Consider the following 16115-nt stretch of genomic DNA (forward strand, 5'->3'; position numbering starts at 1 on the left):
CAGAGAGAGAGGAGGAAGCAGGCTCCCCGCTGAGCAGAGAGCCCGATGCGAGGCTCGATCCCAGGACCCTGAGATCATGACCCGAGCCGAAGGCAGCGGCTTAACCCACTGAGCCACCCAGGCGCCCCCACCCAGTTGTTTTTAAGAAGCCATTTTTAAGGATAAAATTAGGGAACTTCCATAGAAAACCTCACCCTCTATGCCCCTGTGTCTGAAAAGCCTCCAGGTGTGGCATCTCACAGAAGAGGTCTCACATGCCCAGCGGGGGTATCTTGAAGGGTCTAACCGAGGAGAGGCCAACAGCTCAGAAAGGGAACCGGACAGAGATCCACCCGGACTTGAGGAAAACACTCCCAGTGTCCCTCTACTTTTCAAATGGAGTCTCGGTGGTACTGGGAGGACTGTGCAGCATTACGAAACCAGCTTCAGAAACAGAAAACAAACTGAACAGGCATGTATCCGGCTGGAGAAGTGGAGCCAGCCGTGTGGTGAAAACAGGGCTCCTCAGGAGCCAACAAAGACCCTCCCCTGAAAACTCCCGAACCCCCCGCTAGCAGGCTGGACGATGAAATGGAGGACAGCACCACCTTGGACCACTCCAAGAGGGGACAGAATGGCAGAAACCACGGCTATCCCCAGCACTTCAATGAATCTCAAAATAGAGATTAGTGGCTGATTCTGAGAGCACAAAGGGCAGACCTGGCCAAACCTGGCCAAACCTGACGAAAACCCAGCCACCCGCTGTTCAAGGATCCCGACAAGCCCAGGGAGGCAACAAAGAAAAGCTAGGGAATGGTTAACCCTCAATTCAGAAGAGTAGTGATTCCTGGAGGGAGGCAGGGAACTAGGGAGCAGCACAGGTGGGTGTCCAGGGGCCACTTTTTTTTTTTTAAGATTTTACTTATTTATTTGACACAGAGAGAGAGATCACAAGTAGGCAGAGAGGCAGGCAGAGAGAACAGGAGAAGCAGGCTCCCCACTGAGCAGAGAGGCCGATGTGGGGCTCAATCCCAGGACCCTGAGATCATGACCGGCGTGGAAGGCAGAGGCCCAACCCACTGAGCCACCCAGGCGCCCCCAGGGGCCACTTCTTACATGGGTGGGGGAAGCCGGGGCGCATGTTGCCCACTGCATCTGCATGTGTGCACAGGTAATTTATACTCTCTCGTTACCATGTTTGTAAATAACCCGGAGCACAATTTTCAAGTCAACCGAGGAAGCTGGCATGCTTTGTGCAGGAGCCCCGAGAAAACAGGGAGCGGTGCAAGAGACTAACGCTGTGTGACACTCACTTGAGCATCTCCCAGAGACACGCCCCCCTCCCAAACACTGCAGGGCCGGCCACACAGCTAGGCAAACATGCCAACAAGATGCCAAGAAGGGCTTCAGAGGGTTCAGTCCCATGGGAGAAGCCCAGAAACTATCACTCTGTCCCAGTAAGTAGAAAGCAACAGAAGTAAGGGCCTCCACACCTGGGAGCCCAGGCATGCCTCACCCAACAGGAGGGAATTCCCAGGAACCCTCCAAAGGACTAGAGGGGAGGAAGGGCAGTCATCGCCACTCTAAAGGAAAATACCGAAGTCTAGCACACATCTCCCCTCTGCAGCCTCTGCTCCAATTCAGAGTCCAATCAACCCTGAGTTATCTTTCTCAAACACTGGTTCATCCAGTCACTCCCCTGCTTAAAGCTTTCAATGCATTCCCGATGCCTGGATAAAGTCCACACTCCAGCCGGGCCTGCACGGTGCTTCTGCAGAAAATCTGGTCCACCGTCATGGCCGAGTGCCCCTCCCCTGCGAAGCCAGCCCTGCATTTCTCCCAGGACCCCATGTCAGCACCAGCTGCCCAGCTGCTTCCCTCTGTGCACTTCCCCTCTGCCTCAGCCCACAGCGAGCCCCAACCAGGCTCCCAAGGTGAGGGACCCTGTGTCCCACCAGCCCACAGCCACAGTGCACTGGGCATGGAACAGGCCCTGTACATGGTCTATTAAGGTGAGCAAATGCCAGCCAGGCAGGAGCAGTGCAAAGAGAGTGGATAATACGTGAGAGGAGAAGCAGGCGGTGAAGACGGGGTCATGAGAAAGGAAGAAGGCTGCCCAGCACTCTCCCCTCAAGCACTTTGAAACTGTTGATCACTTTCTTCAAACTTAGGATGCCCAACAAACTTTCATGCGGTTTATATAGCCCATGTTACTGCTCTATTTAGCACATCAGACAACCTGGTAATTAAAACAGTAACTTGACTTAAAACAGCAGTAAGAAACCCATGTTGGTGGTGCCTGACTGGATCAGACAGTAGAGCATGTGACTCCTGATCTCGGGGTTGTGAGTTAGAACCTCAAGCTGGGTGCAGAGATCACTTAAAAATTAAAAACAGGGCGCCTGGGTGGCTCAGTCAGTTAAGTGTCCAACTTCAGCTCCAGTCATGATCTCAGAATCCCACATCTGCTCTCTGCTCAGCAGAAGTCTACTTCTCTCTCTCCCTCCCCAGCTCCCCCCTCACCCTCACTCTTTTTTAAGATTTTATTTATTTATTTGACAGACAGAGACAGAGCGAGAGAGGGAACACAAGCAGAGGTAGTGGAAGAAGCAGGCTTCCTATTGAGCAGGGAGCCCAATTCTGGGCTCAATACCAGGACCCTAGAATCATGACTGAAGGCAAAAGCAGATGCTTAACAACTAAGCCACCCAAGCACCCCAAATAAATGAATTCTTAAAAAAAAAAATTAAGGGCGCCTGGGTGGCTCAGTGGGTTAAGCCACTGCCTTCGGCTCAGGTCATGATCTCAGGATCCTGGGATCGAGTCCCGCATCAGGCTCTCTGCTCCGCGGGGAGCCTGCTTCCCTCTCTCTCTCTCTGCCTGCCTCTCTGCCTACTTGTGATCTCTCTCTGTCAAATAAATAAATAAAATCTTTAAAAAAAAAATAGAAATAAAACAACAACAACAAAAACCATTAACATAAATACCATTTTTAATGGGGGGGGGAATCCCAAAATTAAAACAAAATTGAGAAGAGTTTTACATTTCTGCATTTATCTTTTTTTTTTTTAAGATTTTATTTATTTAATTGACAGAGAGACAGCTAGAGAGGGGAATACAAGCAGGGGGAGTGGGAGAGGGAGAAGCAGGCCCCCCATGGAACAGGGAGCCTAATGTGGGGCTTGATCCCAGGACTCTGGGATGGTGACCAGAGCTGAAGGCAGATGGTTAACGTCTGAGCCACCCAGGCGCCCATTTTACATTTTAAATCTCTTTATCATCTGGCTTAATAGAAGTGGTTAGATTCTCTCAATCGCTTTTTTAATTTTTTTTGTTTTTAAAGATTTATCTATCTGTCAAAGTGAGAAAGCATGCACAAGCAGGGGGACAGGAGGCAGAGAGAAAAGCAGGCTCCTCGCCAACCAGAGAGCCCAATGCGGAACTCAATCCCAGGACTCTGGGACCATAACTGGAACTGAAAGCAGACTTAACCGACTGAGCCACCCAGACGTCCCAGAAGCAGCTAGATTCTCGTAACTGTTTCTATACTTCGTCTATTAGGATATGTGGTTTTGATTCAAGTCTCTGAAGAAGTGTCTCTTTACACAGATAGAAGAGAGGAGTATTTTTTTTTTTTAAGATTTTGTTTATTTATTAGACAGACAGAGATCACAAGTAGGCAGAGAGAGAGAGGAAGGGAAGCAGGCTCCCCGCCGAGCAGAGAACCCGATGCGGGGCTTGATCCCAGGACGCTGGGATCACGACCTGAGCTGAAGGCAGAGGCCTTAAACCACTGAGCCACCCAGGCGCCCCAGAAGAGAAGAGTATTTTAATAATCCTTTCAGCTATGGGGCGCCTGGGTGGCTCAGTGGGTTGAGCCGCTGCCTTCGACTCAGGTCGTGATCTCGGAGTCCTGGGATCGAGCCCCGCATCGGGCTCTCTGCTCTCTCGGGGAGCCTGCTTCCTCCTCTCTCTCTGCCTGCCTCTCTGCCTGCTTGTGATCTCTCTGTCAAATAAAAAATAATAATAATAATAATCCTTTCAGCTAAGTGTGGCCCTTCTTCATTGACATTACACTGAAATTCAACAAGTGGTGGTCTTTCAAAAGTTACAACAAAGGGACGCCTGGTTAGCTCCATCAGTTAAATGTTGCCTTCAGCTTAGGTCATGATCTCAGGGTCCTGGGATCCAGCTCCCATCAGACCCCACGCTAAACAGGGAGTCTGCTTCTCTCTCCCCTTCTGCATCCCGCCCCCGCCCCCATCCCCACCACTCATGCTTGGCCTCTCAAACAGATTTTTTAAATCTAAAAATAAATAAATAAATAATTTGCAATAGAGATTCTGAAATCGTATCCATGACTATCTTACATTAAGTTACGCAAAAATCCACTGGTCTAGGCTGCACTCCTAACCACGCAAGGTTGTGCAATATCAAGCACTGGTCATCTGGAAAATTTTGGTTCACTGAGTTGATCAGATCTTCCAAATGTCATCACATTTCATTATAGGACACCAAAAAACTCCATGTGTTAGTATCACCGCTGATCTTATCAGTGAAGGCTAAGTCAGGCTCACAGTGATGGAGCAGAGTTTTCCAAAACTCATCTTCCCGTGAGGGTTCTAGCACCAGCAACACACACTGCCAGTTGTTTTCCTTGAAGTGGCAAAGCTCACCACCCGCATCTGACAAAATGTCTGGGTAAATTCTCCAAGTCTGAATAACCACACCTTGTCTTTCAGTCGTTCTTTCAACTGAAAACAACGTTTCGTGAGAAAAAGCAGCTAGTTCAGAGTAGAGCCCAAGCAGATGTGAAGGGCTTTCTGGAGACAATGGTTCTGCTTCACATGAGTCATGCATACTCCCCATTTTGTCACTAATACTAAAAAGACATGTACCCCAGGTCTAGATTTACTCCTCAGTCATCTGTACTGCCTCCCTAGGACGCTCAGTAACACTGGCCGTCTCTGTCTGAACACCACCAGTGGAGAACAAACTCTGGGTGATGTGTACCACCCACCATGGCTTTGCACAGAACAAAGGCCAGTCCCTTCTAAGTACTATGAAAAGGGTCCTGGGGACCCCAGAGGTCTGCAAATCACTCTGCAAACAGCTGATATGCACTAGCTCAAATATCTCTAACAACCCATTTTATAGGCAAGGAAAATGAGGCAGAGACGCATTCTTCCCAAAATCACATTTGTTCACCAAATACTCTAAGAGGCAGCAGGACTAACAGAAACTCTGGAAAGACCTCTGAAGGCCTGCTTACTCAGAGCTGGCAATGCTCTGGGAACAAGCTGGGCCTCTGTACGCTGTGGGCCCCCGGAGTGCTGGCCCTGCAGAGGTGGTCAGAGGGGGAGGTGGGGGAGGGGTGCTGCAGGAAACAGGATGTGCAAGCTTGCTGCCTGCTGGGGGCATGAAGTCAAAGTCCCCTCCTGCCCAAAGCAGCTAAGCCAGCCCTGCTGCCCTTATCAGCATCAACACATGCATGGAATGTGGGACTTTGGAAACAGTCCTCTCCCCTGCCTGCACCCCTCTGGCGCTCAGGTTCACCTACCACAGCCAAAGGACAATCCAACTCAGTGTTCAACCCACCTGCACCTAGAGCCTAGTGGCAGGTGAGAAAGGCACCTGCTAGGGGTGGCCCAAGGGCACCTGATGCGGCTATGGCTTGGCCCCTCTCCTCATCACCAAGATGACCCATCGTTCAAGAAAGAGCCTCACCCTAGGAGGCCACCCTGCCCAGTCCCAAGCACCTCTTATTTGCCTGCACAGTGAGAATACCAAGAGAAGGAAAGGAGCCCAGCTCTGAACCCCCAGACCATCACCCTCACAGATCCTCTGAAAAGTGGTCAACAAAAGCCCAAGTTTATAGTCCAACATGCCAGAAGGGAAGAAGTTGGCACTAGAAGGCTAAGGATGACCCCGAGAGTCCTGACCCCCTGACCACCTCCAGACCCCACGTGGAGAAGGGTGGGGAACGGACCTGCTCACCAGGCCTGTAGTGGTCCCTCCCCAGTTTACAAGAACTCCTGCCCAGCTCCAGGCTTTGTCCAAGACAGCCATACTGGTGCCCCACTCAAAATGAAAACTTTTGACTGTCCTTAGGCTCTAGCACAGCTCAGAGGAAGGAGCCCACGCATATGTGTTTGAAGCTGCCACACACATGTGTGGTTGTGTTTAACTTACTCTTAGAACATCTCTAACAGGGGCGCCTGGGTGGCTTAGTCGGTTGGGCATCTGACTCTTGATATCACCTCAGGTCATGATCTTGGGGTCCTGGGATCAAGGGCCATGCTGGGCTCCTTGCTCAGCAGAGAGTCTCTCCTGGGGCGCCTGGGTGGCTCAGTGGGTTAAAGCCTGTGCCTTCAAGGCACCTGGGTGGCTCAGTGGTTGGGCCTCTGCCTTCGGCTCAGGCCATGATCCCAGGGTCCTGGGATCGAGCCCCGCATCGGGCTCTCTGCTCAGCAGGGAGCCTGCTTCCTCCTCTCTCTCTGCCTGCTTCTCTGCCTACTTGTGATCTCTGTCAAATAAATAAATAAAATCTTAAAAAAAAAAAAAAAAAAGATTCTCTCTCCTACTACCCCGCCCCCCGCAACCCTTCACGTTCTCCCTCTAAAATAAGTCAGTCTTGGGATTGGGGCGCCTGGGTGGCTCAGTGGGTTAAGCCGCTGCCTTCGGCTCAGGTCATGATCTCGGAGTCCTGGGATCGAGCCCCGCATCGGGCTCTCTGCTCAGCAGGGAGCCCGCTTCCTCCTCTCTCTCTGCCTGCCTCTCTGCCTGCTTGTGATCTCTCTCTGTCAAATAAATAAATAAAATCTTTAAAAAAATAAATAAATAAAATAAAATAAAATAAGTCAGTCTTGGGATGCCTGAGTGGCTCAGTTGGTTAAATATCTGCCTCCAGCTCAGGTCATGATCTCAGGGTCCTAAGATTGAGTCCCACATCAGATTCCTTGCACCATGGGGAGCCTGCTTCTCCTCTGCTCCTCCCCCTGCTTGTATGCTCTCTCTCTCTGAGACACATAAAGAAAACCTTTGAAAATAAGTAAAATAAATCTTTTTTAAAAAGAACTTCTTGGGTGGGGCACCTGGGTGGCTCAGCGGGTTAAGCCTCTGCCTTCGGCTCAGCTCATGATTTCAGGGTCCTGAGATGGAGCCCCGCATCAGGCTCTCTGCTCAGCAGGGAGCCTGCTTCTCTCCCTCTCTCTCTCTGCCTACTTGTGATCTCTGTCAAATAAATAAAATCTAAAAATAGAACTTCTTACCAGCTTCCTAGCTACATGACTTGAAACTAACAGCCTAACCTCTCTGAGCCACTTGTACAGTGAAGACTGATAAAATGATTGGCACTTCACAGATTATGTTCCAATGATTAAATTCACAACACCTCCCACAAGGGCTATCACGGGGTAAGAAGAGCCCAAAAGTGAGTCCCTGGCCCTCGTCTTGGACTACTTTCCTAGCATTCTGTCAGGAATTCTGTGGGAACCACCCTTCCTCTCATATTCAAGCACATCAGCAGTAATGACTGTCAGACACAAACCATCCCTCATTTTCTACCCGAGGGCGGGGGGGGGGGGGGGGAGGGCAGAGTGGGACGACGAGACAAAAGAGCTGAGGCACGAACCCACCCCTAAGACCACTAGCTCTCAAGACAGAACCAGAGTCCATCCACCAAGATGTGCACGGGCAGAAAAGAACAGAGAGGGGGCACCTGGGTGGCTCAGTCGGTTAAGCCTCTGCCTTCGGCTCAGGCCGTGATCTCAGGGTCCTGGGATGGAGCCCTGCGTCAGGCTCTCTGCTCAGCCAGGAGCCTGCTTCCCTCCCACCCCTGCCTGCCTCTCTGCCTACCTGTGATCTCTGTCAAATAAATAAATAAATAAAATTGTTAAAAAAAAAAAAAAGAAAGAAAGAAAGAAAAGAACAGAGAGGAAGGACACCCTGCTTGTGCTCAACACCACCCACTTCTTCCTCAACTACCAGCCAAGACTTCTCAACCCCCTCTCCTTCACTGCCCCAGCCCAGGCTGGTCTTCCTTCCCTAATGGACAGCACTTCCTAACCAGGACACCAACCAGAACCACACCAGACTCAGGGGCCTTGCTGCTCACCTCATTCTGTAAGCTGCCCAGAGAAAGCAGCACAGTGGTCTTATGTTCCATCTGCCCACAGATAACGCACAAAACCCCAGGACTGCCCCTTGTTTTCTTCTAGCAAAGAGAGCTGAGCCAGGTGAGCCAGGTCTTACTACCTGAAGCTCTACCTCTAATGCCCTTTCACAGCAACCCCCTCCCAATTCTGTTTCCCAGCCCCTTACACACCTTATCCAGATAACAATCCAGAAAAGCAACCTCAGGACCAATCTCTCTCTCCCGGGGACCTTGAGGTAAAAGAGAAAAACAGGGGCTCAGGTCCCAGGAGTCCCTGGCTACGGCCACAGTGGCTCATTAGGGAGCCACAAGGATCCCAAATGTCACTAGGTCAGGCCCTGCCAGGGCACAGAGAGGCCAACAAGGGCCCACGAATGCACTCACAAAAGCAGAACACGGAAACTGAAAACCAAGCAGGACGAAGAGCCCTGGGCTCAAGAGCAGCAGGTAGCACTCCAGAGACCCCTTAGTGCACACTGGCCTGGGGTCTCTCCCACTGCCCCCAAGGAAGAGGGACCATGAAAAGAGTAAATGCCTTCTGTGTTCTGTGTCTGGTGCTTCTCCGAGACTCTACTAACTAACAGAATCAACCCAACTTGTTCTGTAAATTCGATCCCACTGGGCCATCAGAGTAAAGCATTCATGACACCCCAGATCATCATCCACTGGTCAATGGGGACTCACCACTTGCTTAATTCTATTACCAACATAGATTCATCACCTGCTAAAGCAGTGGTTCCCGACCTTGGCTACACATCAAATTCATTTCCACGTCTTAGGAAACATGGAAGTTAGAAACAGGCCAGGCTGGGCCAGCCTCTACCAGCAACCAGGTGCTCCTCACGTGCGGGGAAACTAGGGCACCAGCAGGCAGGCCTCCTCCCGGCAGCACAGTAACAGCACGTACTCGATGGGTCAATGCACTCATCACAAGGAAAGCACCATGGTGTCCACAAAGGGTAAGGCCACTGAGGCCTCAGACCCCACCTTCCCAGCCATCAACCCTACTCTCGCTTCTCATTCATTTCAGGAACAAGAATCCACCCAGATCTTACGATCTTCCAAAGCAGCACAGGTGAGGGAACTACAAAGGCCACGGGCATTTCTTCTCCTTAAAGGGCCTGTAACCAGGCTGATGAGGCAGCCGAGGAAGCTCAGACCCCAGTGTGGTCTGGTCTGATGAGACCACCTGGGGGGGGGTGGGTGATGTGGGGGTAGTTACTGTTCTCAAGACACTGGAGTGGCCCCTCCCAATACTCACCTGAGAGAACCCACCCACCCACAGGTGCTGCTGGGAAAGAAGCCTGAGGCCACCGCAGCAGCCTGGAACGCGGGACAAGTCTGCACAGCGGCCACGCCCGTGCCAGAGCCAGCAGCCCTTCCATCTCCTCAAGAGGCCAACTCCCCACCTGGAAGCGGCCCCCTAGCCAAGCCCAAACACTGCCTTTCCTTAGTGGCCCTTGGAATTGCCATGGAATGGACAGGAGAGCTAGAGATACATGCCCTCAAAGACTGGGCCACCTGCCTTTCCATGCCCCCCTCTTCCACCCCAAGTGCCCATGGAGGTAGATTACCCTCAAACAGGAAACAGGCACCCACTCTGGGCTACATATCTCAGAAGCAGTAGCAAAGCCCTCTGGCGTATGTATATGGCTATTCTGTCCCTTCTCACCCACAGGAGGACCTGCTCTCACCCCAGAGCCACACTCACCCTCTCCTCCACCCACGTGGGACATGACCATGAAAAACATGAAAACTGAGCAGTCTGAAGGAGGGGCTCTGAATCCCTTCCTGACTGTCCCAGGGCAGGTTCTTGGGGTCACTCTCTCTACCAAGTCCAGCCACACCCTCTTTCAGCAGAGGCACCCCAGCCTGAGCCCTTCCCTCTTGGACTGTGACAGGCCTGGAGTTGCCTCCTGGCTTTCCCTTCCTTATCAAGCTCACTGGGGGCCCACATACAACCCCAACCCCCACCTGCTTCCCTTGTTTTGCCTTGCTTAGCCACTCCTGCCACTCCAGGGTATAGGAGCTCTCAGAGACCTCCCCTAGCCCAGGTCCCTATCCCTCAGGGCAAGGCCCCTCCCAGCAGGAAGCACAGGCTGGTCGTGCCCGGCAGAGTCAAACTGGCCTGGCTTGTTTGGAAACCCCTAAGCCGGAGCCAGGATCCTCCTGGGGAGGGGGCTGTCTGTTCGCCTCTCCCTGCTTGGATCTCAGACCTCGAGACTCCACACCACACGGGTCCTCACAAAGCCCAGGAGTCAAAGGCATTTTACCCTCCAGCCCCAGCCTAACCAGTTGCTTACTTGCAGCCCCACAAGTTATGTAATCTCCCAGTTGAGTCTCATTTACCCATCTGTAAGAGGAGACTATCAGGCGGGCTGACCTGGAAGGATTCCGAGAAAACCAAGTGTGCCCCATCTCCCGGCCTAAGGCTGACCACTTGTTTTTAATAAGGCTGTGAAAGTCAGAGACCAGCATGATCCAGTGGAGCTGCAGGGGCTGGGCATTGCACCCCTGTGTCTGTTCTCAGAAAATCTTGAAGGAATAAAAAGCTTGCCAAAGAGCCTCACAGGTGCCTGGCATGGAGAGGGTGCTCCTGTGCTAGCTTCTCTAACACACAGCATCTGCAGGCTCGAGCTCTCTCACCTCACTGCTCTATCTCGCCTGCCACACTCCACACCGTCACTGTCTATGCGCTCCGCCGTAAAACTCTCCTCCAGCCAGCTTGAACTTAGCATGCCATCTGTGGATCTCCTCCAGCCTGGAGCCGGCCCCTTCCTCCACAGCTCAAAGCTACAGCCACCATCCACGGTGCCCTCTGCACCACATAACAGCACCGTGCCAGCCCTTATCAGTCTATCTTACAATCGTCTGTTTGCCTGTCTCTAGGCTAAGCTCTGGAGGGCAGCGATATGTAATGTAAACTCAAGTTCTACTCCCATTTTAGACACGGGTACACTAAGGCTCAGAATCAATCACTGTCCAAGGTCACATGGAGAGTAAACGGCAGACCCAATGTCACACTCACTTCCAGACTTTCTAAGTTCACTTCCCTCTCACTGCCCTCCCGAGACAGACTCCAAGGCCCAGGAGGGCAAGAACCTGACTGGTTGTTTCTTCTCCCACGTGGCAGAAACCGGAAGAGGCCCCACTCTCCTAGTGATCAGGTCCTGGGGGCAGTAGCCCTCAGCCCCAGTGGGCAAGGTGAGCAAGCATTGGGTGGGGCTGACAGCTTGAGGCCAACAGGCCAGTAAAAGGGCAACACCACAGGTCCCCTGGGTAAACTGAACTTTATTCCTTCCTCACTCCTCCGACTCTCCAGAACTGCCCAGCCAGCCCTTCTCTGGGGGATAGTAGCTGATTAAAAGGCACTGCCCCCACGCCACCCACACCCACCCCCACCAGATCTGACCCTGACACACAATAAGGACTCTGGGAAGGCAGCAGGCCTGTCAGCTCAATAATGCAAAACCCTGTTGCTCCAAGTCCACGACAGCTGACTTCAAGTGGATCGGAGGCTGTGCTTATTAACCAAATGAGAAATCTGATCTATGGAAAGAAAACACTACGTGAGGATTAATCCAGGACTGCAGCAGCTTGTGGAGAAGGCTGGGCTGCTGGCCAAGACCAGGGAACGAAGATGGGATCCTGCCTACCTGTCCCCAGAGCAGGTCCTGCGCCAGGACAGGACACAGTGCCTCTGCCCCACCTGTGCTGCTGATTCTCCTTCCAGCAATTGCAGCAATCATTTCAGTTTTGCTTTAATTAAAGACCTGGCTCCCTCGGGCTGCTTCTTCCTCTATGCAGAGCCAGCAACCAGAGGGAGATTTTTCTTTTCAGGAATCGCTTGTAAAAGCTGAGTGACTAATCTACAAGTCCTAACAACTGGCAGGAAAACACTGCAGGGAAATTCTGGGCACACACCAGCACTCTGAGTCGAATGGCCAGAGAAGCTGGGCAAAAGATATTCAGCAACTCCCCCAAAACTGGTCTGCAGAAAGCCAGAAGTCAAAGGAAAGCAGACCAACCTGGGAGTTCTGACCACTAAGGCAGGCAGGCAGGTGGGGAGCCCCCTCCCAGCCTTCTGAGTCTACTGCGTGCCCATGGGACCCAGACATTTTCCTAAGCCCAATTGTACAGGACCAAAGGTTCTCTCGAAAGCAAGGCGATCTACTCCTGGGCCAAAAGCCTCAGTTCAACCCCCAAGTATCAGCTTCCCATCCCCCCCCCCTTGGTGGTAAGAGCCAGCTAACCAGCAATCTCACCACACAGCTTTGTCTCTGGAGGCCAGCCTGAGGCCGGCCCATCTGCTTTTTTTCAGACCACTCCAGCAGCCCTGCTAAGTGTACACTCTCTCCTTGAGCCAGGGCTACAGACCAGCCACATGGCCTGAGCTCCTGAAAATGTCTGCTAAAAGGGCCAGGGAGTCCAGAGTTCTCAAATGGGAATGGAAGAGAAGAAGTAAAGCCAGGAGCCCGGAAGCAATAAATGCTAGCTTCAGAAAGGTCCTGGGTTTGGGTGACCTAGCTCCATCACTCCATCCAAAGTCCCTGGAGAACAGCCCCAAGTTCAGCCTAGAAGCTCAGGAGGCCCCTCCACTACCTGCCAGCTCTCCTCCTCCCCCAAGCACAGAGGCACAGCAATCCCCACATCAGTCAACAATCCACCGCCACAGGATTCCTATGAGCAAAGCTCTACCCCTCCCCCCCCACCACATATGTCAGAGGGGTGGCCTCTCTGGGTTACACCCCTCCTGCAGGGGGGGATAGGGCCAGGAACCTAGCTTTCCAGATGTGCTTGGCAATTCCTACTGGAAAAGACACTGGGGGTGGAGGGGACAGGAGAAGACACGGATAAATAACTTCAAAACCGTTCCAACCCATCCGGATCAGCACTGGGCTCCCTTCCCCAGGCAGTCCCACGCTGTTCTGGGTGGGGCCGCTGCGCGCATTATCTGACCTCCTTCCCTCCTCTTGGTCTTAAGTCACTGCCCCCCAGGGAGAGGCATCCCTGCCTCACCCCCCCCACCCCACACGCACCAAATAAGTCCATGTGAATATGAACCATCTCGGTAGATAAACAGAGAGTGACAAGCTGGAGCCCTTCAGCCCCCTTCCTCTGCCAGCCGGTCCCCTCCCACTGCCAGCAGACCCCCTCCCCCAAGCCCATCTCTCTTCCTGCCAAGTGGCTGCCTACAGGAGAGGTCTGGGGGCAGGGCAGCGAGCCCACCAGCCGCAGGGCCCAGCCTTCTGGAAGCGGCCCCTCCAAGGCCAACCCTGCCCCTGCCCAGGCCGGTCTTCCCACGGCGGGGGGAGGGGGGCAACAAAAAGGGACCGCAGGCAAAGGGTCGCAGTTCTGGAAATAGCAAAATCCCCCTATGAGGGGCGGCCACAGGCGCTGGGCCGTTTGCATAATGGAAGCCCGCCCGCCTGTCAGGCAGCGCAGCTCGCCCGACACTGTTCGGATTAGATTGCTAATGAAAAGGCACAAAGAGCCGGCGCCCGCTCAGCCGCCGACCCCCGCTCTGCAGACCCGCGCCCCGGCCTGGCGCGGCCCCTGGGCTTTGTGCCCAGGGTCCCCCGCCGCCCGCGCCCTACCGGGCACCGGGACCACAAAGCCAGGGCAGGCTGCGTCGGGCCGGGGGTCCCGCGTGCGCCCCCGCCCAGCCCCTGCGGGCGCGCGCCCGCCCACGCCCCTCTCCCCGGGGGCGCGCCCGTCCGCGGCCCCCGCCCGCGCCCCCCTGTTGCCCCAGACGGCCTCTCACCTCGTGTGCGTCGGCGGCGGCGCTCCGCCCGCCGGCCGGCCGGCCCTGCCCGCGGCGCCCCGTCCTCGGCGCCCAACTCGCGCCGCCTGCGCCCGCCCCGTCCGCCCGCCGCCGGCCCGGCTCGGCTCCCCGCCCAGCGCGCCCTGAGCGCCGCTCACAGCCGCCCGCCTGGCGCCATCTTGGAAGCTTGTGACGTCGGCGCCGCCCGCTCACCCCTGACCCACATCTCAATGGGCGAGCGGCGGGGCGGGGCCGGAGGCGGGATGGGGGCGGGCTCTTGTGGTGGGCGGGGACTGTGGGGGCGGGGCGGAGGTGGTGAGCGGTCCGAACACTGGGCGGGGCGGGGCGACGGGCCTGCTGGACGGCATCGTGGGGGAGGGGCGCGCGGAGAAGCCGAGCCCCCGACCGTGGTCGCCCTGCCAGACCCCGACCCCAGGTGCAGGGGCGGGACCGCGACCGCACCCCGAAACGCCCGGACCGCCCACCCACCACCCCCAACCCCGGGAAGAGAACTCTGGACCCCCACAGGCCCACGCCCAGCCTGCGCCCTCAGAGCTGACCCCCTTCGAGCCTAAGCCTGAGCCTGACCCCTCCGAGTTCCTCATCAGGAACCCCTAACGACCCGCGTGCGCCCCACCTCCAGGACACCCTCGCACCCCGGCTCTATGCTGCCCACCGCAGGGACCCTACCGTCAAAGGCGCACCCTCCCGGGGACGGGAAGCCGCATGCTCTGAGCTCCCGAGGAGGCCCGGATCAGGCCATTTGGGTCCGGAGGGGAAGGGAACTCCCTGACCCCTGGCCCCAGCGCCCCTTCGGGTCCCCGCTCCTACAGCCCCGCGGGCTGGCCTTACCTGCTCAAAGGTCGCGGAGGTCGCGAGCACGCGGTGCTCAGCCAGCCCCTTCCGGTGACCGCAGCCCCTCGCAGGCCCCCGGGGGTCAAGCGTCGCGCCTAAGCTGGCCGGCCTGGACCCAGGCTCCTGGCAGTCGTTCTCACGGCCTGCTGAGGGGCTGTAGCTTGCCCTGAGCCGTAGCCACTTTCTCTAAGGAGTTTCTTAATGGACCTCTTTCTACTTTGAACACCGAACGTACGAACACACCACTGTCAAAGTCTGAGAAGAACCCAGACTTACCATGCAGGGAAGTTGTGCCCTAGCACTAGTCAAAACAGAAAGCCAATTCAATAATTTCCCTCAGGACGGCTAGTTATGCGACCGTTCTTTCCAAATTAATGTATAAATTTAACGTATATTAAATGTAAATGTATACTGAATGTAATGTATAAAATAATGGAATCCTAACAAGACTTGACAAAATTCTAAGTTCACCAGCAAGAATAAATAACCAAAACCAGCTAACATTTCTCACAAATGAAGGTGGACTTGCTGTAATAGATACTTAAATTATAAAGCTATTGCTGTCAACCCAGTGGGGTACAAACCAAGAAAAAAAAAAGCCCTAGAAACAGATCCTAGAAATGTTAAGAACATAATAAATGAAAAGAAAAATATCAAGGATTTGTAAGGAAGAAAAGGCATATTCCATGAATAGAGTTTAATAGAGAACTTAACTATCTGAAGAAACTACTGAGGGCACCTGGGTGGCCCAGGCAGTTAAGCGTCTGCCTTTGGCTCAGATCATGATCCCAGCGTCCTGGGACTGAGCCCCACATCTGCCCCTTGGTCAGGGGGAGTCTGCTTCACCCCCTCCCTCTATTCCTCCCCGTCTCAAAGAGGGAAAGACTGCTCTTTCCCTCTCTGTCTCAAATAAATAGATAAATAAAATCCTTAAAAAAAAAAAAAAGAAACTGCTTAAAAAAAAATGTCAATGTTCCAATCACCAAAGACATGCAAATTAAAACTACAAGATGACTGAGGGGTTGGAGGGGTGGCCTGTGTTTTGTTTTGCTTTCTACCAAATCAGGAATTGGTTTCCAATGATAACCTTCAAACCCCAGGCAGGGGTCTGATGGGTAATCACTGTCCTATATTATTGGAAGTATACAAATTACCTCAAAATTTCTGAACATGAATTTGACAGTACAAGTTAAGAATAAAAATCTTTTACAATGATCAGTACCTCCTCGGAGTAGTAATAATCCATCTTCTGGATTCTGTTTTAAAGAAATTAACCACATTTGAAGACAATATGCTTGATGATCTCTCTTTGTAACCAGACCATAAGCTTGGGCCCCCAGTGCCCAGAGCACTCAGTAGTCA

At 53.6% G+C, this 16115-nt stretch overlaps 2 protein-coding genes across 3 annotated transcripts in view; one reads left to right on the plus strand and one right to left on the minus strand.

Moving 5' to 3' along the window:
- The window catches only part of HIC2 (HIC ZBTB transcriptional repressor 2), a 34040-nt gene extending 19271 nt beyond the window's left edge, over positions 1 to 14769 (minus strand). The window contains exon 1 of one of the 2 annotated variants that reach the window (XM_047697701.1): positions 14751 to 14769. The gene's annotated coding sequence lies outside the window, so the exon portion shown is untranslated. Of the gene's footprint in view, positions 1 to 13898; positions 13968 to 14750 lie in introns of those variants that run through there. The other variant, XM_047697698.1, reaches the window with a different exon arrangement.
- LOC125081762 (translation initiation factor IF-2-like) lies at positions 1775 to 14516 on the plus strand. The gene is made up of 3 exons (XM_047696498.1): positions 1775 to 1913; positions 13665 to 14180; positions 14335 to 14516. The coding sequence occupies exons 1-3, from the start codon at positions 1775 to 1777 to the stop codon at positions 14514 to 14516; spliced, it is 837 nt and encodes a 278-aa protein (XP_047552454.1).
- Positions 14770 to 16115: the final 1346 nt, after the last annotated feature.

Source organism: Lutra lutra, chromosome 12 (assembly GCF_902655055.1).
Source record: "Lutra lutra chromosome 12, mLutLut1.2, whole genome shotgun sequence".
In the NCBI taxonomy this organism is placed as follows: domain Eukaryota; kingdom Metazoa; phylum Chordata; class Mammalia; order Carnivora; family Mustelidae; genus Lutra; species Lutra lutra.